The 23,958-nt window shown below is 37.5% G+C and overlaps 6 protein-coding genes across 12 annotated transcripts; 2 read left to right on the forward strand and 4 right to left on the reverse strand.

The window, feature by feature from the left end:
- Window positions 1–983: 983 nt before the first annotated feature.
- LOC125214543 (ankyrin repeat-containing protein NPR4-like) lies at window positions 984–5,820 on the forward strand. Of its 2 annotated transcripts, XM_048115615.1 has the most exons (4): window positions 984–1,608; window positions 4,194–4,589; window positions 5,107–5,295; window positions 5,357–5,820. In XM_048115615.1, the coding sequence occupies exons 1-4, from the start codon at window positions 1,036–1,038 to the stop codon at window positions 5,633–5,635; spliced, it is 1,437 nt and encodes a 478-aa protein (XP_047971572.1). In that variant the 5' UTR covers window positions 984–1,035; the 3' UTR covers window positions 5,636–5,820. The 2 variants fall into 2 exon arrangements, with proteins under 2 accessions (XP_047971572.1, XP_047971573.1); XM_048115616.1 differs by lacking the exons at window positions 4,194–4,589; window positions 5,107–5,295; window positions 5,357–5,820 and adding an exon at window positions 2,936–3,822.
- A 168-nt stretch (window positions 5,821–5,988) lies between these two features.
- On the reverse strand, window positions 5,989–8,956 carry LOC125214544 (RHOMBOID-like protein 2). Its single transcript, XM_048115617.1, has 5 exons — window positions 8,478–8,956; window positions 7,189–7,352; window positions 6,871–7,034; window positions 6,433–6,683; window positions 5,989–6,326 (listed from the first exon to the last, which is right to left on the reverse strand). The coding sequence occupies exons 1-5, from the start codon at window positions 8,768–8,770 to the stop codon at window positions 6,215–6,217; spliced, it is 984 nt and encodes a 327-aa protein (XP_047971574.1). The 5' UTR covers window positions 8,771–8,956; the 3' UTR covers window positions 5,989–6,214.
- Window positions 8,957–14,103: 5,147 nt separating this feature from the next.
- LOC125211121 (60S ribosomal protein L24-like) lies at window positions 14,104–15,794 on the reverse strand. Its single transcript, XM_048110818.1, has 5 exons — window positions 15,681–15,794; window positions 14,990–15,065; window positions 14,790–14,891; window positions 14,549–14,697; window positions 14,104–14,429 (listed from the first exon to the last, which is right to left on the reverse strand). The coding sequence occupies exons 1-5, from the start codon at window positions 15,689–15,691 to the stop codon at window positions 14,276–14,278; spliced, it is 492 nt and encodes a 163-aa protein (XP_047966775.1). The 5' UTR covers window positions 15,692–15,794; the 3' UTR covers window positions 14,104–14,275.
- An 845-nt stretch (window positions 15,795–16,639) lies between these two features.
- LOC125214863 (pentatricopeptide repeat-containing protein At5g46580, chloroplastic) lies at window positions 16,640–19,001 on the forward strand. The gene has a single exon (XM_048116055.1). The coding sequence runs from the start codon at window positions 16,714–16,716 to the stop codon at window positions 18,850–18,852; it is 2,139 nt and encodes a 712-aa protein (XP_047972012.1). The 5' UTR covers window positions 16,640–16,713; the 3' UTR covers window positions 18,853–19,001.
- A 283-nt stretch (window positions 19,002–19,284) lies between these two features.
- Window positions 19,285–20,364, reverse strand: LOC125210388 (CASP-like protein 4A4). The gene is made up of 3 exons (XM_048109947.1): window positions 20,129–20,364; window positions 19,587–19,722; window positions 19,285–19,481 (listed from the first exon to the last, which is right to left on the reverse strand). Exons 1-3 carry the CDS (start codon window positions 20,362–20,364, stop codon window positions 19,296–19,298), a joined length of 558 nt encoding a protein of 185 aa, XP_047965904.1. The 3' UTR covers window positions 19,285–19,295.
- LOC125214864 (bifunctional UDP-glucose 4-epimerase and UDP-xylose 4-epimerase 1-like) lies at window positions 20,195–23,531 on the reverse strand. 6 transcript variants are annotated; one of them, XM_048116057.1, is made up of 10 exons: window positions 23,171–23,512; window positions 23,007–23,056; window positions 22,778–22,913; window positions 22,232–22,333; window positions 21,905–22,132; window positions 21,581–21,662; window positions 21,384–21,466; window positions 21,196–21,287; window positions 20,999–21,111; window positions 20,195–20,333 (listed from the first exon to the last, which is right to left on the reverse strand). In XM_048116057.1, exons 1-9 carry the CDS (start codon window positions 23,360–23,362, stop codon window positions 21,027–21,029), a joined length of 1,050 nt encoding a protein of 349 aa, XP_047972014.1. In that variant the 5' UTR covers window positions 23,363–23,512; the 3' UTR covers window positions 20,195–20,333; window positions 20,999–21,026. The 6 variants fall into 6 exon arrangements, with proteins under 6 accessions (XP_047972014.1, XP_047972015.1, XP_047972016.1 ...); XM_048116058.1 differs by having other exon boundaries at window positions 20,240–20,339; window positions 23,171–23,513; XM_048116059.1 differs by lacking the exon at window positions 20,195–20,333 and adding an exon at window positions 20,736–20,808 and having other exon boundaries at window positions 23,171–23,514.
- Between the last annotated feature and the right edge of the window lie 427 nt (window positions 23,532–23,958).

Below are 23,958 nucleotides of genomic sequence, written 5' to 3' on the forward strand. Positions count from 1 at the left end.
GGATTAGTCGAATTCCATCAAAGATGGTGTTCAGTACATCTGTGGCCAAACCAAAAAAAAGTAAGAGAGAGAATAATATAGAAGAAAGTCATATATACTATGTACATTATTCTCTTACTTTACTTTCTCTTCTCTCTAACTATTTATTATTATTTTCGCAAAACAACAGCCGAAAAGAAACATCTCACTTATAAAAGGACGGATGGAATATTAAATAAACATAAATAGTTACTTTCAAATCCCTAGAATTCTACGTACTAGTGATAATAGACAAAGTAACAAAAATCCTTAGTAATGAAAGAAAACATGAAAACAATCATAAGAAGAACTCCAAATGAGTGAATCTTGAAGTCTTCGTTTTCAGTCATGCCTTGCTCCAAACTTCAAGTTGAATAGTAATGGAATCGATGATGATGGAATGGTGTATTTCTTGGAAAGAGAAATTTCAATTAATGGAATCGATGATGATGGAATGAAGTATTAAACTATGGAGAGTATTTATAGACTGTGGGGTGAATTATAAGAAAAAAAGAAGAAGAAGAAGCTAAATAATTATGCATTTGATATAAACTCAAAATATCCGCGTGGTCACAATGAATGACCTTGTAGTTTAATTGTATTATTTGCTTATGAAACCAAGTATTAAGCAGATTAAATTTGTCTCACATTCAAATAAAATTTTTTGCAATTACAATCGAAAATGACGTTTTGGTAAGTGATTTTAGCGGATTGAATCACCTCAAATTCTAACATCGCCATTTGGGCCGTAATCCATCTCGATAACATATTAAAATAATATACAAATGAACTTAAACCTCAGTAATTTCCAAATAGATTAATTAAGTTGATTTATCAAATTTCGGTCAAAATTATTATTTAATTAAATTTTCTTGATGAAACATGCCATATCAATTTTTGTTTAAATATTTCATCTGTCGTAACAAGTTTCCTGAGAGAGAGAGATCATGTTGGTCTTTTACAAATTATACATGCTTGTTTGGTTTTAACTTTTGAAACAAGAAGATCAAACAAAAAATGGTTAAAGAATCAATAGAAAAGAAACTCGAGGAAGCAGCATCAAAAGGCGACATAACAACTCTAAGAGAATTACTCCAGCAAGATCCAATCCTTATTCATCAACTCTCATTTCCATATTCAAGAAATCTCCTTCACATAGCCACCATGTCTGAACAAGAAGCCATCGTCGAAGAGATAACAAGGCGATATCCACAGCTAGCACGAAATCCAGACTCCCAAAAGTCGTCGCCTCTCCACATGGCGGCAGCGCGGGGAAGCCTCGGGATCGCCGCAAGATTGATCACGGTGGCCCTGGAGATGTGCTGGTGGCGCGATGATCAAGGCATGAACCCGGTTCATGTGGCTGCCGTGAAAGGGCATGTTGAGATGGTGAAGGAGCTGCTTCGAGTGGACTCGTTTCCGGCTATGGAGAGAGTGCGCCGCGGGCAGACCGTGTTGCATTTGTGCGTGAAGCATCGGCAGATTGAGGCGTTGAAGGTTTTGGCGGACAAGTTGGGAGATCTTGTTTGTGCAAAGGATGATGATGGGGACACACTCTTGCATTTGGCTGTTAGGTCTAATCAACTTGAGGTAATTTTCACTGATTCTACTACCTACGTTCTTCATTTTTAGTCCTTTGTGTTGAGTGTGGATTTTAAAAAATATAAAAGAAAATTGATCGAAAAGTTAGTGGAACGTGAGTTTCACTTTTATACTTATTTTATAATACAAATAAATTGTGAGCGAATGATTTAGTGGAATGTGATCTACTTAATATTTATGGTAAAAAATGAAAGTGTACAATAAATGGGGACATGGCAAAATGACAAACGTTGACTAAAAATGGGGAACGAGGAAGTAAGTGTTTTTAGTTTTTTTTATTGGATCAGTTCATGAACGAGTATTGTTTTTAGATGGATAAATTAAAATATGTAAAAAATATTATTGATTCAATACAAAGTTGACATATTGATGTGTAATATGACAAGTGTATTAATATGTTGTTTTAATTAGTCTAAAGGATATGATACATTTGATCCATTGACATACTATTATTTTAATAATGCTTGGATAGTAATTCAAATTTCTTCAATCTCCAAACATTACTAATCAAACACTGGATCATACTATTTATTAGTCATGCACACAGTTCAAAACCCGCCGGTTTCGAACGCGGTTCAGAAAATCGTTGAACTTGAACCGGCCCGACAAGGGTTCAGGCGGTTCCGGTTCCAGTTTAAAAAATCGCCGGTTCTGGCAGCGGTTCAATTCCTTTTTTTTTGCATTTTAGTCTTTATTTATCTATGAAATGTGCGTAAATAAAATTCAAACAATAACGATGAAAGTAATTTTTTTATATATAAATTTAAACGATACTACAAGTTACAACAACTACAATTTACAAAAGACTTGAAGTCTTAAACAATAAATTTAAATATACTTGTAAATTTCAAGAAGAACACATTGAAATTGAAGTATGATGAGAATGAGAGTAGAAAATAGAGATTGAGAAGAAAATCATTGTCAACACAAGAATGGGGTGAGTAGAAATGATGCGGAATGGGGTATTTATAGGAGACAAAATTGGGAAAAATCATATTTACCACCGGAACCGGCAGTTTAAGGCTGAACCGGTGGTTCAGTGAAAACCAGCAATTTCTGACCACTTTTTTGCAATACTACACCTGAAAAGCCCAGGATCTAGCCGAAAAACCTACTTGAACAGTTGAACCACCGGTTCCGGTTTCTCAAATTCTTGACCTGAATCGAACCGTCAGAACCGCCGAACTGTCCCCCGGTTTGAACCGCCACTTTGGGTTCCAATTCCGGGTTATGAATCGAATCGCCAATTCGATTCGGTTTATGCATGTCTAATATTTATATACTTGGCCTTACTTAACTTTATCCAAAATCTCAGATAATACAATACTTGGTGAGAAGCAACAAAATTCAGAAGCTAACACTTAATTCCATGGGAAAAACAGCACTGGATATCTTGGAGGAGAGCCCTCGAGACACAACCAACTACATGGAAATGAAGAAAATGCTCACAAGCTTGTCGACTCAATCGTTGCTCGACGCCCTCCCAAAGCTCACCGACACGACGATGGTGGTGGTGGTCTTGATCGCCACCATGGCCTTCCAGGCAGCCATCAGCCCCCCGGGCGGCGTGTGGCAGGGCGACACACCATCGCACAAAGCCGGGGAAGCCGTGATGGCATCCACTCACCCCAAAGTATACAAAGACTTCGTGCGTGCGAACACCACCGCATTCATTTCATCTCTCGTCACAATCGTCCTCATCACCACCGGACTCCCGTCGGAGAATATTTATCTGTATATAATCGTGTTGTACGCGATGTGGGTGTCGTTGGCTTCGATTGCGGTGAGCTATGGAGCTGCGATAACGGTGATTTCTTCCAATAGGAAAGCGCAGTCTCTGGCCAAAGTTATCAACGTAGTTAATTCGGTGTCCAACAGTGTCAATGGGTTCATATCGATGTATGGCGTTGTACGGCAAATGTATTTGTCGTGGAAGAGTAAGAAGCGGCGGCAGCAAGATCTTACGGCGGATAATTTCATTCTACGTGGCTTTTATTGGATTTTCGAGCTGTCAGATCGTCGCTCCGGAGATTTTATTCCCCGATGGTTTCCGAGGTCGGCTTCTCCACCACCGGAGAATTTTTGATCTCATTGTGTAGACTGTGTATGTGTGTGATATTAATATGTATGCTTTATTCAAACGATGAGTGAATTCTTATTGGATGATGTGGTTGACATGAGAATTAGGAGAGCTGGATTATATGAAATAGACGAAACGAGTTATAGGAAGTTCTAATTGAGATGTAAAAAAGTTTGTAGATAACAATTTTAATTGATGAATCAACTATATCAAATTTGTGGGCACCTTGGCACTACATGTAGTAGTGTGATATACCATATCATGTACTAAGTGACTTAAATGGAAAAATTGAAGAGATCAATAGATAGGGAAAATGAAGAGAAAACTAAATTTTACGAAAATGAAGGATACAAACTATAACTCCTATTTTCAGTATCCAAAATTATTAAATGAGTCTATAAAATAAAATTCTTTGCTAATCCCATGTTTCTATCAAACTTCTTGACTAATTCACGTCGCTCTCCGATTCACCATCCTCCGCCATCTCTAACAGAAAATGGGCAGAGCCTCCAAATGGTTCCGAGGCCTACTCAGCTTCAAGAAGCCCGACCCCACCGCCGCCCCATCTCAGAATCCGCCCTCCAAGAAGAAATGGAGCTTTCCCAAGGGGAAACACTGCCGCCGATCCCACCACCACGCCGTCGTTCCCGGCGGCTACGTCGACGACGATGAGACTAGTAGGCAGGTCATTGCCCTCGCCACCGCCACCGCCGCCGTCGCCGAGGCTGCCGTCGCTGCCGCCCATGCCGCCGCCGCAGTAGCCCAGCTCACCAGCGGTGGAGGATTCGACCGTGCCACCGCCGCGCATGGTGCCCAAAACGGCGTCGCTTATTCGTGCCCGGAGGAGAGAGCGGCTGTTGTGATTCAATCCCATTTTCGTGCTTATCTCGTAATCTCCTCTCTCTCTCCATGTTGTATGTAATTTTGTTTTATGTTATTGCAAAGAAGCATAATGTCGATTGGAATCGTTATAATCTTCCATATCCCTATTTTCATTGCCTTTTGGAATTAAATAGAGAGGAAGAAATGGTAAATTTTGTGATGCTTTTCTAGTTATTTTCATAGCTTTAGTTGTACTTCTCTTAATGCATGCATCTATTTACTAGTTTTTTCAATGCCTAGTTAATTAGTTCCAAAAGCAGAATTTAGTTTATTGGAGAGTCGAAAAATGACACATGAAACAGTCAATTTTATAATTCCATATAGCTTTTCTCATCTTATTTGAGACTCCATCTTCACTGGATTGTAAATTGCAAATGGTGAAATGTCTAGTTAAACATTTAGAATTTGGTGTTTTAACTCTTAACAACCTCAAATATAATCATACAAGCATGGTCCATTTCACATCTATCACTCTTTTTCACCAAATATTGTTACTAATCAAGCCAATTTTGGAACATCCACAGTCGAGGAGAGCTCTACGGGCGCTAAGAGCGTTGGTTAAGCTCCAAGCGGTCGTGAGAGGCCACATTTTGCGGAAGCGGAACGTTGACAAGTTACGACAGCTGCAGGCCCTTGTGCGCGCCCAAGCAAGGGCACGGGTTGGCCGACTTCTCATTGAGGAAAGCACAAAGCCCTCCCACTTCAACCACACAGTGAGATATCTAATAAGAGTTGCCTTTGAGTTATCAAATGTATTGAATATCTATCTAACAGGAGAAAGCAGATCATGCAATGCTGGCCGGTGTCAAAATGCAGCGGAGAAAAGGCGAGAAGGCGCCATGGGACCAGAGCGACAAGGTTGTACAAGTTGACACAGGAAGGCCAAACACGAACCCGGTAGGCAGAACAGTCATCCACTCGTCTCAACCAAGCCACAGCTCCGACCATACCACGTGGTCGAGTACATCCCTGCGTTCCCTAACATTAGGCCTAGATGCCAACGGAACGGGAGCTCCAAGAGGGCGCTGTCCACGCCTGCCAAGAGCTCCCTGAGCAGGGCCTTACAAGGTTATATGAACATTGATATGGGTAATAATGGTGACAAGAAGATAGGATTTTGAAATTTTGGCTAAAAGTAGAAATCTTGGGAGAATGCAGCATTTGGGATAACAACTCAACAAACACAACAACTTTAAGATAATGATTGAAGGCTCATTATCATAAATTGTTAACATATTTTATTTCACGTTTTTGCTATTTAGTTGTTGAGTTTGTTGTAGGACCTATAGTTGTATTTAGGACTGAAAGCAGAGAAGTCAAAAGGAAATAAAGAAACATCACTACAAGTCTAAAACGAACCTCTATTAACATTAACATTCTCTTGATTCAACAAGGAACTAAATAAATGAAGGAAAAAAACACAACATTAACATTCTCCATATGTTCAAAAAGAGTAATATCATTAGTCTCGTGGATGTTAATTACTACTATGCATGTACACAAATGTAACAAATATGAATGGATAAAATTAAACAAACAAACCATAATTTTATACGATGAACACTATGAAGTGAAGTGAGTCGAATAAAGGCAAAAAATATATTAAAAAAGCAGCCGGTTGAGAAATCCGGATCAGTTGTCGCAGCTCCATCTTGATGTAGGCACGCAGCTAAGGTAATGACACCAGCTGCATTTGTCGTTCGCATTTTCACCTTTGAACAGCATCACCAATCCCACTGTAAATCTACAGAATTCGAGCGAATTAACAGCAAAGATCAGTCATTTTATTTCATATGATACAGCAAGTATATGTCTAGGCAGATCAAGCATAAGATGGAGGGAAATCTCACCCAACAATCAACAAAATAGTAGCAATAATCCAGAAAACATATTGGTAGACTGTGTATTTGGACTTCAGTCGGGTATCAGCTGGGCGATTCCGGCCTTCCAACCAACCAAACTGGGGACGGGCAAGGAGTATAAACCCGAGGAGGAAACCAGAAAGAAAGCCTCCAATATGTGCAAAGTTGTCGACATGTGGAAGAATTCCAACAGCCAAGTTGATTGCAATGATGACAATCAGAGTAAAAAGAGCTGCAGCCTGTTCAAACAAATAGGTTTTGTTTAGTTGTTATGGAATTCAAAATCCCTCTTATAGGATTATCATGAATAAATAATGTTTTCTTTATAAAATATGACATTCAGTATTCAATCATAAGATTATGGTCTTTTTTCTTTGTGTGGTGTCTCTCGAAAATGATATACTTATAATGGTTAGCAGAACTTACCTTGTTTGTATATATAGTCCAGTTAGTAAATAACTCCGATAACATTGCTCCAAGAAGTCCAAACAGAGCACCGGAGGCTCCTACGGAGATGTTATTACGGATGAAAAGGGAAGATAGAATGCTTCCACCAATACCTGACAACAGGTAAATCACCCCTACACGCACTGCATAAACACGAGCGAGAAATCTAAATGTGAGATTGTGATATTGAGAAGGAAAAGAAAATGAATGTTTACAAAAGGACATCCAAATAACATGATTTACGAATTCTGAAAAACTATTTTGAACTTTTTTCCACGAATGAACTTAAATTCTTACAAAATCCAAATTGCTGCTCTAGGCGAATTCCAATGAACACCAAGCTCAGCATGTTCGCAAGTAAATGAATTACACCAGCATGCAGCCAGATGCACGTAAAGAGCCTCCATGCTTGATTCTGGTGCACTATCTTGTCCCACTCAAGCGCTCCAAGTTTTTCCAGTCTGCATAAGAGACAGTTATTTAAAAAAGTGCTTTCAAACATCCATCTCTAATTTCACATAAAAACTTAGACAGAAGCTATATGATAATATACGAGAATCACTACAAGTTAAATGATTGCAATGAAAATCATGCACTTTCAGATATTAAAGGAACTATTTTTAACAGTACCGATTAGCTCCTTATATCGTAAAGAAGAAAAGTAAGAATCTTTACAATAATTATGCATCGGAGAGCTCTCTTATGTCAATTACAAAACTTAGCAAGAAAACCAATGGAAAAGAAAGTTCCTAGATTTTATAGCTCATGTGAAAATATTAGTATAAATTAACAAGGACATCCTAAAAGGAGGACACAAAGGATATTTTGCTAATGAAGATGCTAGGTCAGAGTGTCTGTATACATTCAAAAGTATAGACAGTGTTTATTTACTTTAAATGCCAGCGATTGACCCTTTAAGGAGACCATCTGTATGTCATACCTATAAGGACTAGCTCTTCCAAAAAAAAGAACAAAAAGATCTTCCTTCTGTACTAAAATTAAGACCTTTGGCGTTGAGGTCCCAACGATCAGCTTAGTTGCCAGCAAAGCTAGAAGAAGAAAGCAGACATAACTCAGGCACATAATAGCATCAATCCTAAAATGGCACCCAAGGATTTACAACTTGAGCTATAATCATCCTGGCAGGAACTGAACGTTTAGACGACTTGGACTCTTAGATGGACAGAGGTTGAGCCATTGTTAGTTCTTTGTTAATATTGTCTTATTTATATAAGACATAGTAGAATCTAACTCTTGTGTTGACGGAATTAGAAATAATATTAATCCTAATTTTTGAATCAAAATCTTGTCACAATCACAATCATAAATTGCTAAAGATAGGTTCTCCATTTTATGAGCTTCAAAACTTTATCCGCTAATTAATAGCCACAGAATTATAAACACACACAAATGAAACTTGATTATTGAGGACCTATGAAGGAAATATCACATCACAACCAAAATTGAGATCACAAATTAATCCCAAATCAAACGAAAGGCAACAAATTAATCACTAAAAATTCAAATTAAAAAAAAGGCAATGAAAACAGAATAGAAGAAATAGAAGAGGGAAAAGGAGGGATTACGTAGAGGAAGAGGGGCCGAAGAGAGGGTTTTGGCGGAGGGGCTGAAAGGAGAGGCGGCGGAGGAACTTGGCAACGCAATCTCCATGGAGGCCGTCGTGATTCTTGGGGCAATTATTGACGAACATGATCACCACGAACATGGCGACGTTGGCCAGAACGATCAGCGGAACGAGCCAGGAAGTCCAGTAGGAGTCGTGAGAGTCCAGGTCGTAGGTTCCAACTCCGCCAGCGTAGTAGTTCTGGTTGCGATGCTTCCTGGGCGCTCCCCTCTCTGGATCTCCATTCCCAATCATTCTTCTCTATCCCTAGCTAGTTGATCTACTGTAAATCCAAGGCCTGCAGCTATAAATGTCACAATTGGATTGGAGCTTGTAATTGCAATAAATGAAGTTTGTGTTGGAGAGAGGAGAGAGAGGTGGGTGGGGCTGTGTTACTTATGGAAGAGTTTTTGGATTGAAAACGCGTAGGCATTGCAGTTGAGGTGGAGAACGGTGCCATTGTCTTTAACAGATGTTTGGTTATCATTTGAATATTGTTTGATGGAGATTGCCAGAGAGAGACACGCGAATTTACCTCTTTTAACTACTGTTCATTTACCCATTCTCCACGGTTTCGTTTTACTTATCTATCACATTTTAAATTTCCCACTAATTTTTATATTATAATTTTTTTTAAGAAATATATTAATTAAAGTGAAACATTTAAAAAGGATATAAAACTTTTGGGACGATATGACTTTTAATGCAGAATTAGTAAAATAAAATGGAAATGGAAAAGAAAAAATAATTGGAGTATTGCTGGTGAAAAATGAGTTTCACAAAAAATGAGTTACCAAAAATAGAAGTGATGCAGAAACGCGTAGTAAATGATTGAACTGTAGTAATAAAGAACTCTAATTGAGTTTAACTCCACAGTATAGAAACTCCAACAATGAAGCCTTTATATAGGTAATGGAAAATCATAAACTTATGAAAATATAAAACTTAAGGAAATAAAACTTCAAGGAAATTAATAAAAAGGAAACCCTAATTTGGTAGAGGGAAAAATAATTAATTTGTAAAAGAAAATTCAAAAAATAATTTGCTTAGCCTTCAAGCTTTGTGTTATTTTTATGGGACAGCCGAAAATTGAAAGAAATTTTATTTTGTGAGACACTTTTATCCTATGAATATATTGTTTAATACGTATGGGTATATATTATTGGTGAAAAAATGAGATAAAACGATTAAAGCATAATAAAAGTTCCCAATTATTTTTATCCTTTCTTTTATTAGGATAAATTTGAAATTAAGAAAAATATGCCTCGATAATTTTACTAGTATTATTTTTCATTTTGCTTTAGTAATTCTTGAACACATTTTGTATAATTGATATATGCATCTTAAATTCATTATTACTTACTAAACAAAGAAAAAGAATAAAAAATAGTAATCACATACCATCTTCTCTTCTTGTTCCATCATAGTAGTACTAAAGTTTGATTCTAGTATTTTGCAGTGTACTCTTATATCTAATAATAAATCAATCATAACCGTAGAAGTGGGATCAGTAAATCATCTCGAGCAAAAAAAAACCATCGAGCAACATATTAAAGCAATCAATTGTTATGCAGCTGAGTGCACACTTTTATTAGCCATCTCTTGGCGGCTAATTAAAATGTGGATATAATATTTATTCTAATATCTATGACAACATTTATACCAAACCACTCGGTGTGATTCATCTAATATACAACCAGTATGGTATAGCTTAATAACACTACTAAGTATATTCTATTAGTACTAATTATATCAAAGTTGTTTGTTGGCAAAAATTCATTGGTTTAATAAAAATGTGGAGTAATTGTTTGTAAATACATTAACTTTCAAGGTATTAATTATTGCTGTTTTTATCTGTATATTCAAATCTTATGAGAAGATACATGCGATTGTATATAATCCTTTAGTATCATATATGATACCAAGTGTTGTCAAACCCAGTAAATAGAATATCAAATTGAATTTTTTTAATCCACGTAATTGGTGTATGGTAAAGTAGGAGTATTAGTAAAAGGCAAGTCATTTCTAAATAAATATCGTGAAAGAGTCATGTAACCAATAATCCGGATAGCTAACAATGACTATACAAAGTTTTATCCAATTATTGTTGGAATTTAGTAAGCACAATATGTCTATGAGGATTACAACAAAATTATACTAGTAGTAAGTATTTATAAAAAAACTGTAATTTTGCAATGGTAAACCAAAGTCTACAAAAGTGACAATTGGGGGTATTTTTTATTTGTGTATATATATGAATGTGTTACAATTGCCTGGACGGCAATCAAAACCTCAATTTTAGCCAGATCAGGCAGTCTATCAAGTTTTAAATATATTGATATTGGATATGGAATGGAAGGTTGTGGGTTTTATTTGCAAATTTTGTAAAAACTAGGATCTAAATGTATGTCGTTGCCCTGATTGTATTCATCGTAACCTCTGCGTAAGTTTAGAACAATATTTAAAAATCGATAATTGATAAGGAAACAATTGGCAACAATGAATCCAACTAGCGTTCACATGGTCAAAACTTTAATAGATTATAATTTATTACCAGGTCTTATGGAGTATTGCTAAGTTTATTTTTAGAGTAATTTGCATGTTAGTTTACTGCATTTTCATCATATTCTGATTTTGCACATCCATTTTAAAGCCGCCTATAAATTACAAAACTGTCGATTTGTTTTAATTTTTCAACCAAACTATCAATTTCTTCTAGTTTTGCAACTAATAAAAAATAACATAGCCCGATGACTTACACATGGTACTATTGGATGCAACCAAAATAATGTCACATTTTGAGCAACGAACGACATTGTAATACATTAGATTAAATAATTTCATTTAGAATTATGATTTATATTAAGCCATATTAGAGCCACAATTTTGATTTGTTGCAAAATCAAAACTAATTAATAGTCTAGAAGTTATTTATATGCGTAATTTAAAGGTGGTATGCAAAATCAAAATTTGACGATAGTTTAAGAATAATAGAAAATCACCCCTATTTTCTATATATTAACGGTTAGTGGAAAAAAAAATCATAATTACTAAATGTATATAGTAAAATGAGTTCATATAATCACATATAGAATTTACAACAAAATTTAAGTCTAGTAGTACTACTAAACTTAATACTCCCTCCGTCCCAAGATAAGTGACCTACTTCTTTTGGGCACAGGATTTAAGGAATGATATTTAAATAAGTTAAAGTGGAGAGAGTAAAGTATGAGAGAGGGAAAAGTAGAGGAGAGAAGAGAGAATAAAGTAGGTGGAGAATAAAGTAAGAGAGATGACTTTTTGCTAAAAATGGAAATAGATCGCTTATAGTGGGACACCCCAAAAAGGAATATAAGTCACTTATCATGGGACGGAGGAAGTAGAATTTACAACAAAATGTATGGATGTGTTCTATACTTCTATTGCGATTTATAGTAATTATTTAATCTAAAGTTTACATCACATCAACAATAATTTATACATCTGTTTTTAAGTATGGATATAACCACAATATTTTCAATCAAACACAATTTACTCAATATACACCTCACATCGTATAGCTATTTTTGTTGCCTGGTTGCCAAAAAGGAGGACGTTTTCTTGCGTTGTTATACTAATATTTTCTTGTAATCTAAGAGAGAATTAAAATGGATTTGGAAGTTTGAACAGCTCAATGCGGACAGCTATAATGGGGTGTATGACTGCGATATTGCATCAGATTTACTATTTGTTTTACATTGTGTTCCGGTTGGAAAGGTGGAATTTGGTGTGCCATTGTCTTCAACTGTAACAGTTTACCTTATTGTTAGCTGAGAAAACAAATGGTGTATGTTATTCTCTTTATTTTATTTTGCTTACCCACAATTTTTTACTACATATTACTCCCTCCATCCCATAATAAAAATCCTATATTGTCACTTCAGTCCGTCCTACATTCAGATTTCTATTTCACTTTTTCCATAAATTATAAGTAGGCCCTACATTCCACCAATTTATTTCACTCATATTTTAATCTAAAACTACTAGTAAAATATAAGTGAGACTTATATTCCACTAACTTATTCAATCCACTCTTCTCTACATTGATTAAAATTCGTGTCATAACTAAATATGGCTCCTATTATAGGACGGAGGGAGTAATATTATACGTTAGTGGCTAGTTTGTGATATTGTATTCTACAATCACTTGTTTTATTTATTATTTTTATCCCTCTTGCGATAATTTTGCTGATGGATATAATACTATCTCTCTAAGAATTAGTCATCAAAGCACTAAAATAATATACCAATGGTTTGACCATGCCTCCTTATTAGTTGTAGGTTAATTGGTCAAAATTTATGAGAAAGTTAATTGCTCATAGCGTGCTTCTAAAAATTTATGGACTTGGGCTGTCACTAATTCAGTGAAATATGTAACCCCTTTCTGATTGGGATTATTTTATGGCAAAATGCATAACAGGAGATGCTATTAGATCCAAACTATTCATTTTTATATATAAAAAATACTCCCTCTGTACGCGAATATGAGTTTCGTTTTGCCATTTTGGTCCGTCCGCGAATAGGAGTCCCGGTTCATTATTTCTATAAATGGTAAAAGGTCCCACATTTTACCAATTCATTCCACTTACATATCATTTAAAACTAATATATACAAGTGGGGTCCATATTCCACTAACTTTCTTTCACTCACTTTTCTTAACATTTCTTAAAACTCGTGCCGAAAATAAATGGGACTCCTATTCGTGGACGGAGGGAGTATAATACAAGTATGTGAAAATCAATAAAGGGTGTGGATCCGCACAACATTCCTTAGCTGTGCATTTTGCCAAAATATCATTTTTTTTAACAAAGAGGGCTTTTCTGGTAAAATATCCTCTTTTTCAACAAAAAACTAAATGTTCTTACTCGCTGGTGAATTATACTCCCTTCATTCCATAGTAATGGTAACATTTCTTTTTTACATGCGATTTAAGAAAAATTGTATTAAGGGAGTTAAGTAATTGAAAAATAAAGTAGGAAATGAAAAAAGTAGAGAGATGAAGATAAAAATAAAGTAAGAAAGAGTAAAGTAAGTAAAAGAAAAAGTGTTAGACTTTTAAGAAAAATAATTGATTCCTCTAATATAGAACGTACCAAAATGATAAAATGACACTACTGCTATATGAGGGGAGTAGTATTTACTGAAGATCCTTTTTTTTAAAACCAAGATTTTAGTAATTAAATTTTGTCGTCAATAACTAATAGTACTACACAAAAACATACTAGTATCAAGAATGCCAGAAACTAATATACAGAATAATATCAAAGTCAAACTTGATTTAGCTATAAATACATCCAAGTAGATTTTCACTGCATCAATCTTCAAACAATCAAAACCAAACTATTTTGATTAGCCCAGCCTTACTACCCATGACCTACCAAAATCCAACTCAATGCGAAATAGTAATATTTATCAAGAATGAGCAGCCTAATCAAAATTTGAGGTATAAATTGCGATGTGAAAAAGGCTAGCAATGCGCAAATGAATATTGATAGCAATTGAATTAATTTTGCAACCTCTGAAACACAAGTAAAATGTGTAACCGAACTTAAGAAAAATTAATGCTATTTATAACGCAAACAAAGTCTAATAGCCTCACAGTATCATGTTCAAGGGCGTACAATAACTCGTAAGCTCGAAACAAAAAACAGCACACAACAGCAACGGCTTATAACCATTTGTGTTCGTTATGCCTATAACATATCAGCAGCAAAAACTTTTCAACGCTTGCCGCCGCCACCTCCAATCTTTGGGCCCTTGGGTGCTGCTCCCTTGGGTACGTTGGCCTTTCCGGAAGTCTTTTGCTTGGACATAACTTCAGCCTTCTTTGCCTTCTTCTCATCTTTGGTTTTCTTGATTCTTTCCTTAATTTCACTGATATACCAAACAGGCTTAATCATTAACCAAAAACATCAACCTATTCACAATAGGGTAAGTAGAGTGATATTTTGGCATTCGGGTTTAAATTTACAGAATTCCATTGAATCTCATACCGTAGAGCAGCTTCACGTGCAGCATCACGGACCTCAGGTTTCTCAGCTCGTTTTTTCTGAATGACCTCTAAGGTGGCACCAACAATAGACCTTGAGTAGGGCTTCTTGTTGGTACGACGCCTCTTCTTCACAGCTTCAGCAGCAGCATCCTAAGCCAATGACAAAAACAATATAAAATCAATAAAAACTGTCAAATAAAATTTTGTTGAATGATAGATAGTATATCAATAATGTAATTCACCTTTTTATGTTGTTTCCTGTACATAGCGGTCCAAGAAAGCTTAGCAGGCCTCAGGCGATTGTGGAAGTACCTCTTGCATTTTGAGTTAACAAAGAGGAACACCTACAACAACAGCAAACTCATCTCACAATTCCTAACAAGATGAGGTGTAAATAATAAGGCACAGGAAAATGCAATCGCTAGCAATGAGGTCATCCTACCTGAGAATCCGATCGGATAAACCTGATTCCCCTTCCAGGATATATCTTGGCACCGCTAAAACGGCAAAGCTCCGTCCTAACAACCAAGACCAGATGTAAATAAATCAATACTCAACCGGTATAATACAGCATGCTGTGGAAAAATGCCACATCTAACAAATGCATCATATGCAAGGTAAAAAGAAGACATCACAAATAAATTTGGAGAGTCAAATAGTTAAATTCCTCAATCTCCCACAGCAGTCTATTTATCTCAGAACCAAGGTTATACAGCAGAATGTAAACAACATATCCAAGGCAAACTCAAACAAAATGGCCAGAAACAATATTTTAAGGTTAAACGAGTAAAATACTTGAATTAGATCCTGCAACTCTCAAAGCCAGAGGTAACTAACCAGCAATTATCCAGCAGTGGGAAAATAAATACAAATTGAAATTGAAATTGAAATGTACAGAGCACTGAAGCCAAATTTGACAAACTTCTAAATCTACATCCGAAATGGCGATGGAAAGCTAAAAAGCATCTACAGGTTGAATAGGTTACAGAAGCAATCCCTAGAAACAAAAAATTAAACGGAAGCAATCCCTAAAAGCATCTACAGGTTGAATAAGTTCGAGAAGCAGATTTGGATTGAGTGAAGGATGCAAGGAAAAGCTAAGAAGCAGATATCATACAAAAATTACGACTTACTTGAGAACCATGGCTGCAAAATGTTGCTCGGCGCGGGAGGTTTTGTTTAGGGTGTTGTAGAAATGCCAGAAACCCTAAATGCCAAACAGCAATATAAGGCGTTGCAGCGAAATGGGCTCGAAAAGCAAAGCCCATTTCAAAAACAAGGCATCATAATCTGTACGGCCCATTCGGAAAATACCGGTAAAACCAATCTTCCCCAGCCCAAACCATCGGCCTGGCTATGTCCAACTTCAATAATAATCTTTACATGCCGGAAATGATACGGCTTTATTTCGAAGCCAATCAAATCAACAGAAGCTGCCTAAATTAAATTAAATCGACAAGCTACGATTTTTTTTTAATCTACTAACAATCTTTAAAATATACACCCTCCGTTTCAGTTTCACTATAAAAATTCTCCATTCCTTTAATTCATTTCAAACACATTTTCTTTTAAAATTTAATTATAAAAATAAAATCCACTCGTTGCATTAATTTTTTCTATTAAACTTTTTTATAAATAATTTTTTAAAACTCGGTCAATTATGAGATACTCCCTCTGTCCGTGAATAAGAGTTACGTTTTTTTCCATTTTAGTCCGTCCGCGAATAGGAGTCTCGGTTCATTTTTACCATAAATGATAATAGAGTTCCACCTTCCACTAACTCATTCCACTCACATTTAATTTAAAGCTAATATATACGAGTGAGACCCCTATTTCACTAAATTTTTTTTTTTTAGTTACAATTTCACTAACTTTTTTCCACCCATTTTTATTAACATTTTTTAAAATTTGTGCCTCCTAACGGCGGACGAGAGAGTATCTATAGATGGAGGGAGTGCCGAGTGGGAGCTGTTGAACAATTTGGAGCCCAACAATTTCCATCTCCGACGGTAAGAAGAGATTTTGACTGTTAAAACTAGTGTGTATGTTCCACTTTAAATATTGCGTTTTGATTATAAGGTAACTTAGCCGAAAACAAAACAATACTACTCCAGTACTCCATATAGTTTATAGAATTGAGATAAGGTTGGAGGAGAAGCCATTTCAATGGCTACTAATCTCTCAGCACCACCTCTCTCACCATATCTCTCCTCCCATAACCACCACCGCCGCCGCTGCCCGCTCCATTTCGCCTCCCCACTTCGTCTTCCCGCCAAGAAAAGATGTCCCATTTCATGCGCCGCATCCAAGAGAGCTCCTCCGCCGCCCTCCGCCGTCGCCGGCGAGCAGCAAAGCCCATCCCTAGCCGACCAGCTCAAACCTTTGTCCACCACCATTCTCTCCGACCAACCCAACGAAGCCCAGCTCCTATCCAAGCCCAAATCCACTTGGGTTAATCCCACCAAGTCCAGACCCTCCGTCCTCTCTCTCCAGCGCCACAAACGCTCCTCTCCTTACTCGCACAATCCCCAAATCAAGGACCTCAGAAACTTCGCCAAGAAATTGAACGATTGCGAGGAATCCCAATTCTCCGCTGTAATTGAGGGAATCCCTCATTCGCCCACGAGAGAAAACGCCCTATTAGTGCTCAACAGCTTGCGGCCATGGCAAAAGACCCTACTTTTCTTCGATTGGGTAAAAGCTCAAAACGCATTTCCAATGGAAACCATCTTTTACAATGTCACAATGAAATCTTTGAGGTTTGGCCGCCAATTTCAGCACATTGAGGGTCTTGCTCTTGAGATGGTTGAGAAGGAAATCCCTCTTGACAACATCACGTATTCCACCATTATCACTTGTGCAAAAAGGTGCAATCTTTTTGATAAAGCTGTGGAGTGGTTTGAGAGAATGTATAAAACTGGGCTGATGCCTGATGAGGTCACTTATTCCGCTGTGTTGGATGTGTATGCTAAATTGGGGAAGGTGGAGGAGGTGATGAGCTTGTATGAGCGAGGTAGAGCTAGCGGGTGGAAGCCTGATGAAATAGCTTTTGCTGTTTTGGCGAAGATGTTTGGTGAGGCAGGGGATTATGATGGGATCAAGTATGTTCTGCAAGAGATGAAGTCTCTAGGGATTCAACCTAATTTGGTTGTTTACAATTCTTTGCTCGAGGCTCTTGGTAAGGCTGGCAAGCCTGGTTTGGCCAGGAGTTTGTTTGAGGAGATGGTTGAATCGGGTGTTTCCCCGAACGAGAAGACGCTTACGGCCTTGATCAAGATATATGGTAAGGCTAGGTGGGCTAAGGATGCATTGCAGCTTTGGGAGAGGATGAGGTTGAATGGATGGCCTGTGGATTTCATCTTGTACAACACGTTGCTAAGCATGTGTGCTGATCTCGGGCTCGTGGAGGAGGCGGAGAAGCTTTTTGAGGACATGAAAGGGTTGGAGAAGTGCAAGCCAGATAGCTGGAGTTACACTGCCATGCTTAACATATATGGGAGTGGAGGCAATGTTGATAAGGCCATGATCTTGTTTAGGGAGATGTCTGAGGCTGGTGTGCAGCTCAATGTGATGGGGTGCACTTGTTTGATCCAGTGCTTGGGGCGGGCGAAGAGGATTGATGACTTGGTGAATGTATTTGAGTTTGCTGTGGAGAATGGAGTGAGGCCAGATGATAGGTTGTGTGGTTGCTTGCTCTCTGTTGTGTCCTACTGCGATGGCAAGGATGACAGTAAGGTTCTTGCTTGTTTGGAACGAGCAAACAAGACGTTGTCTGCGTTTGTAAAGGTGCTCAGTGGCGATGAGAGCACTGACTTTGATGCTCTGAAGGAAGAGTTCAAGCGGATATTGAGCAGCACGGCTGTTGAGGCGAGGAGGCCGTTTTGCAACTGTTTGATTGACATATGTAGGAATAGGAACCACCATGAGAGAGCTCATGAGCTTCTCTACTTAGGGACTTTGTACGGTTTGTATCCCGGTTTGCACACCAAGACTGAGGATGAATGGCGGTTGAATGTTCGGTCACTGTCAGTTGGAGCTGCTCACACCGCGTTGGAGGAGTGGATGAGTAGTCTGGCTAAGATTGTGCAGCGCAAGGAGAGTTTGCCTGCGTTGTTCTCTGCCAACACGGGGTCAGGGAACCACAAGTTCTCTCAAGGTTTGGGGAGCGCCTTCGCCTCCCATGTGGAGAAGCTTGCGGCTCCTTTCACAGAGAGTGAGGGGAAGGCCGGTTTGTTCACTGCTACACGGGAAGATTTGGTGTTGTGGCTGCAATCAAGAGCACCCTCGTCTGCGACCACAGCATGAGTGCAGTTGCCTAGGCGCCAATTGCAAGAGTTTTGGACATTGTATACTTTTCTTTGTAGCTGGCTTTACTTTGTTGTGGCCTTTGTCATGGGGCAAATTGATATTTGAAAGTAATATTGAGACTACATGTCTCACTTTAGTTTTTGTTACTTGCAACTGTTGTTAGAGCCTATACTAGTCCTTTGTTGCTGTTAGAACTTATTATCATGAGAGTAATATCCGCAGCAAAATGATGGCATATCTTTCTAAATGAGCATTTTTTAATTTGTGAAATGTAGAGTTCATATCATAGAGGATGGAAGCAAAAGAAAAGTCGAGAAATTTGGGGAGTTCAACTATACCTATGGCAGAAATCTACTTGTCTTGCTCATAAAACCATGTCTTGTTACTGTTTTATGGATTTAGGTGAATGTTGTTAGTGGGTCTTCTTAATAGATCAAGATTCACCACATAATTCTCTTACAAAGCTTGTAGCCTGAGAGGAAGGCAGCAAGTACATAAACTATAAAAGAAGCGAAAGACAAGCACACGGAGGCAACCGAAGCATTCCAAACTGAACTTCCAATTTCCATCTGTTTGATTGATGGCACCGCAACTGAAGATGCTGAAACAAGCACATATCCTGCCAACTGATACATCACATTACAACCATTCATAACAACAACAGCAACGAATAGTTGCCTTCAAATACACAACCAATTTCTATTTTGCAAGTATATTAATAAAAGTGATACCTGATCAAAAAAGAAGCTGATGTAGTCAGATGCCTTGTCTGAGATGCATATGCCTCTGTGAGCTATATCACATATATTTTTGAAGATTTGACAGGCTGCATATATCACTGATAAAATGTTTGCAGTGAAGCAGTACCTATGCACAGTAAGCCACATAATTCATGTCAAAATCCATATCTTTAGCTATTAGGGCAATAATCACTTCAAACTACAAGAATATTGGGCTGTTTAGCTTTGCATATGAACTTTAAAGTTTGTTCCAATTTACACAAATTCTACATTTTTAGGTTCTGCATATGAACTTATAAACATTACTCATACTTTCGATTTTTTTTTTAATTCCAAATCGAAACAGACACAGCAGCAACATGGAAAAATCAAGATTTTCATTTTGATGTGTTGAAAATCCAAAAATTCAAAGTATAGTTAGGTTGGTATGTTCACGGACAAGTTTCGCAATTCATGTGTGAAACCAAAACAGCCGAAAATTCATGTATTTTGAGGCAAATAACCTCGTATCTCTGTGTCCTGAATCAACTTACAGTAATTCAGGGTATTTCTTGAGCTTTGAATTTGTTGATGGCAGTGCGACCAGGGCAAAAGCAGAGCCAAAGGAGAAGAGGAGAGCGAGAAACCTAAGGAGGAGACTTGCGGTCTGCACTGGAGGTCTGGAGCTCCACCTGGTTGAGGCCACGGAGAATGAGAATGGAGACGGGGTTGGCAAAGGAGGCTGTGCCGGTGAGTAGCCTGCAACTGGAGAGAATGTAACACCAGACATTGATCCCCACACTCTATAACTGCACCATGCCTTCTTCCATTTTGTTTCCTATGCTTACCTGCTCTTTTCTTAAACAAAGCTTTGTAGCAGACTTTCTTATCTAACATACTTCCTATTCTATTAGTATTACACAATTTGGCAATCATGACTCATTAGTTTAACAACACAGTCAACGCTGCAAATACAAAACATTTTAAAGATTGGTTATATTTTCCATATGCTGATTTAGAGTACTGTGCAAAGTATTGAGGGAATTAAAATTATTGACTTGATGTAAACCTGTGACAAATGATTTTTAGCTTGTAGTTCATTTTTTACTAGTTGGTGATCAATAGTTGCTGCTATAAATTTTAGAGTAAAGTAGGCTTGACTAATCTACTAAAAAAGAGAGAATATTCCCCCAGTTGCATTACTAATTATTAATACAATAATCAACCTATCAACCTGAGAAATCAAGAAAAAGGTGTTACAATTTATTGTGCGAATGAATGACTATTTATTAGTTTGGATTTTTTCTTTTCATCTTATGCAAAATTATAAAATACAACATACAAAATACGATAAGCTTGGACGTAGTAAAATGTAGAGAATCTTTTCAAAAGACACGACGCGTGACTGCAGGCCGAGAGCTTACTTAGCAGAACCTCCTTGTTGGCTTCAGATCAAGGCTTGGATTTGTATCCCCATGGATTCTGGCTTGCCCATTTCCATTGGTCCCTACACATTTCATCGATGCCATATTTCGCCCTAAAAAATACGTGGAGAAAAATAGGATTAGAGATCAAAATGGCTAGCAAATTTATATGTGAACATCTAAGAGAAGGTACTTACTTCCAACCAAGCTCTTTCTCAGCTTTATCTGTTGATGCATAAACAGCTGTTGCATCTCCCGGTCGTCTTGGACAGAGTTTAATAGGAAGTTTCTGTAAGAAGCGGAAAGTGTTCCGAGTATATAAACTAGTCTAGCACGTATAGCATGTTTCATGTTTTCCAAAGGAAAGGGCAGGATATACATTTACCTTGCCCGATGCCCTCTCGAAAGCTGCCACCATTTCAAGAACGGATGTGCCACGGCCAGTCCCCAAGTTGTAGGCAACGCAACCTCAAATATAAAACACGTGTTGGATGAATCAATAAGGTGAAGTGGAATTTTGAATGCCAAAATATATCTTGCAATATGTGGTTGTTTGTTATATGGATAAACTAGTGTATTCACCTATGCCATTGCTCTGCAGAAGCTTCTCGAGTGCAACCACATGGCCGTCTGCCAAATCCATAACATGGATGTAGTCTCGGATCTGTTAAGGAGAAACTATCAAACATAATATCTTGGAATCAAAATAAGTGCAACAGAAGGTCAAAATAAACACGCGGCACTGCAGTTTTACAACCTTCCATAGATACCCTAAAGATGTACAGTATATTCTAAAGAGTTTGAGTTTTTTGTACTAAAAAATGTACGCGGTGGATCACATACGAAAACTTTTAAAATCAAGAAATGCAGTTAACATCCCATACTACATTAGATTATCCTACATACCGCGCTACCATCAGGTGTGGGATAATCGTGCCCATAAACATTTAGCTCAGGCAATCTACCAACAGCCACTTGTGTTATATAAGGCATAAGATTATTGGGGATTCCCTTAGGGTCCTCTCCAAGCATGCCACTCTCGTGGGCCCCAACCGGGTTGAAGTATCTGAGTAAAATTATTCTCCATTTCTGGTCTGCCTTCTGTAGATCTCGAGCAATTTCTTCAAGAAAGAGCTAATGAAAAAACAAGAAAATGTTTCATTTAGGACTCAACTCAAACAACATTTTCTCAAGACCTAATCGTGAAATCACTAGTGGTCTCAAGAGGCAAACCTTTGTGCGACCATAAGGATTCATAGCCTTCAACTCGAAGTCTTCAACACAAGGAATTTTTTCAGGCTGACCATAAACTGTTGCAGACGAGGAGAACACCAACTACATAAAAGATCATTTCTTATGTCAACAGTGGCATGAGAAAAGATAAGCTCATTCATAGTCATATAGCTATATGCTGAAAGCAAACTTGTAAGTACGACCATTGTTGATTTTGTCACAGGAAAGACCAAGACTCATAAGACATGACCAATCCTACGCGGCATTGTCCCGAGTGGGACGAATCCATCTAACCCAACAACATATCATAAGACTAAGTAATGTTACATGTCTAATCCACCAAACTGACAATCCCCAAGTAGATCATGTCAGCATTATCAAGATAGACAGATCACCATATCTTTGCCTAACAAAGCACATTACAACTGCTAATGAATCATGTACTTTACTTGAAGCTGACATTACACCAAACCTTCTTTAAAGATGGAATACTATTTCACCAGTTTTGTAACTAATAGTATCTCACAAGATTTAAGAACAACATACCTTCTTACAGTTATACTTTGCCATGACTTTGTATAAATTGATAGATCCAACCAAATTGTTGTCGAAATATCTCATAGGATTAGCAACACTCTCACCAACAGCTTTAAGCCCAGCAAAATGGATCACTGCATCTAATCTACCATAAAGTTTAAAACTTCCAATCATACACACAACACATTAGAAAATACTAGTACAAAAAAGTAAATAAACCAAGTAAATGTATAATTACTTGCTCTCAGAAAACAATTTCTCCAAATCGTCCACATTCCTAATATCCCCCTGCAATCAAGACAAATAATCCAAAACCCAATATCAAAATCAGAAAAGAAAAAAAAAATCTTGATACTGAATAAAATAAAACATTATTTTTCTAAAAAGCAACTTGGAATATACCAAATGGAAATCGAGATTCTTGGAGAGTTGGGGGCCGACCAACTGCCTGACTCTGTCAAGTGCTTCTTCGACGGCATTGTCGAGGTTGTCTAAAACAGAGACCTTGAAGCCCTCTCTGAGCAGCTGCACCACCGTGTGTGAGCCGATAAAGCCAGCGCCCCCAGTCACCAAAATCCTTTCTTTCGTACCCATTTTGTGATATGATCAAACAAGCTCGCGCCTTTTTTAGTGTGTGCGTGCCTATCTTGATGCTCCAGGATTTGGGATTTAAATAGAAAAGCGTGTCGTGTAGATGATGAGTCAGCGTCAATCAAAAGATAGAGAGATGAGAGTTTGAGTAAAAAGAGGAATTCCGGATAAAGTTATACCGAATCGATAGTTGCTTTGTTTCTCCGGAATGTCCTTTATCAGCTATCATATGACACAATTAGTAATAAGTTGAAATTGATAAAGGAAATATCAACTCTTCATAAAAAAATATTTTTTTTAAGAAACTATTTATATTTTGGGCAAACTGTCTTAAAAATCATGAACTTTTGCCAAATTCTGATTTTTCTTACGAACTAAAAAGTTGACGTATAATGTCACGAACTTTACCGGGTTGCTTGTATTTCCCATTTGACCCGACCCTGTAGTTTTCCGGTTGAAAACTAGCTTACGTGGCAAGCCTGAAAATGATGTGGAGATCGCCGAAAATTCTTAAAATGATGTCGTTTTCTACAACTAAAACGACATCGTATTATGTGTAGACCCATTGTGGTGGTAAAAATTTTCCGGTAGAACCGGTG

This window comes from Salvia hispanica, chromosome 3, assembly GCF_023119035.1.
Source record: "Salvia hispanica cultivar TCC Black 2014 chromosome 3, UniMelb_Shisp_WGS_1.0, whole genome shotgun sequence".
Classification (NCBI taxonomy): Eukaryota; Viridiplantae; Streptophyta; class Magnoliopsida; order Lamiales; family Lamiaceae; genus Salvia; species Salvia hispanica.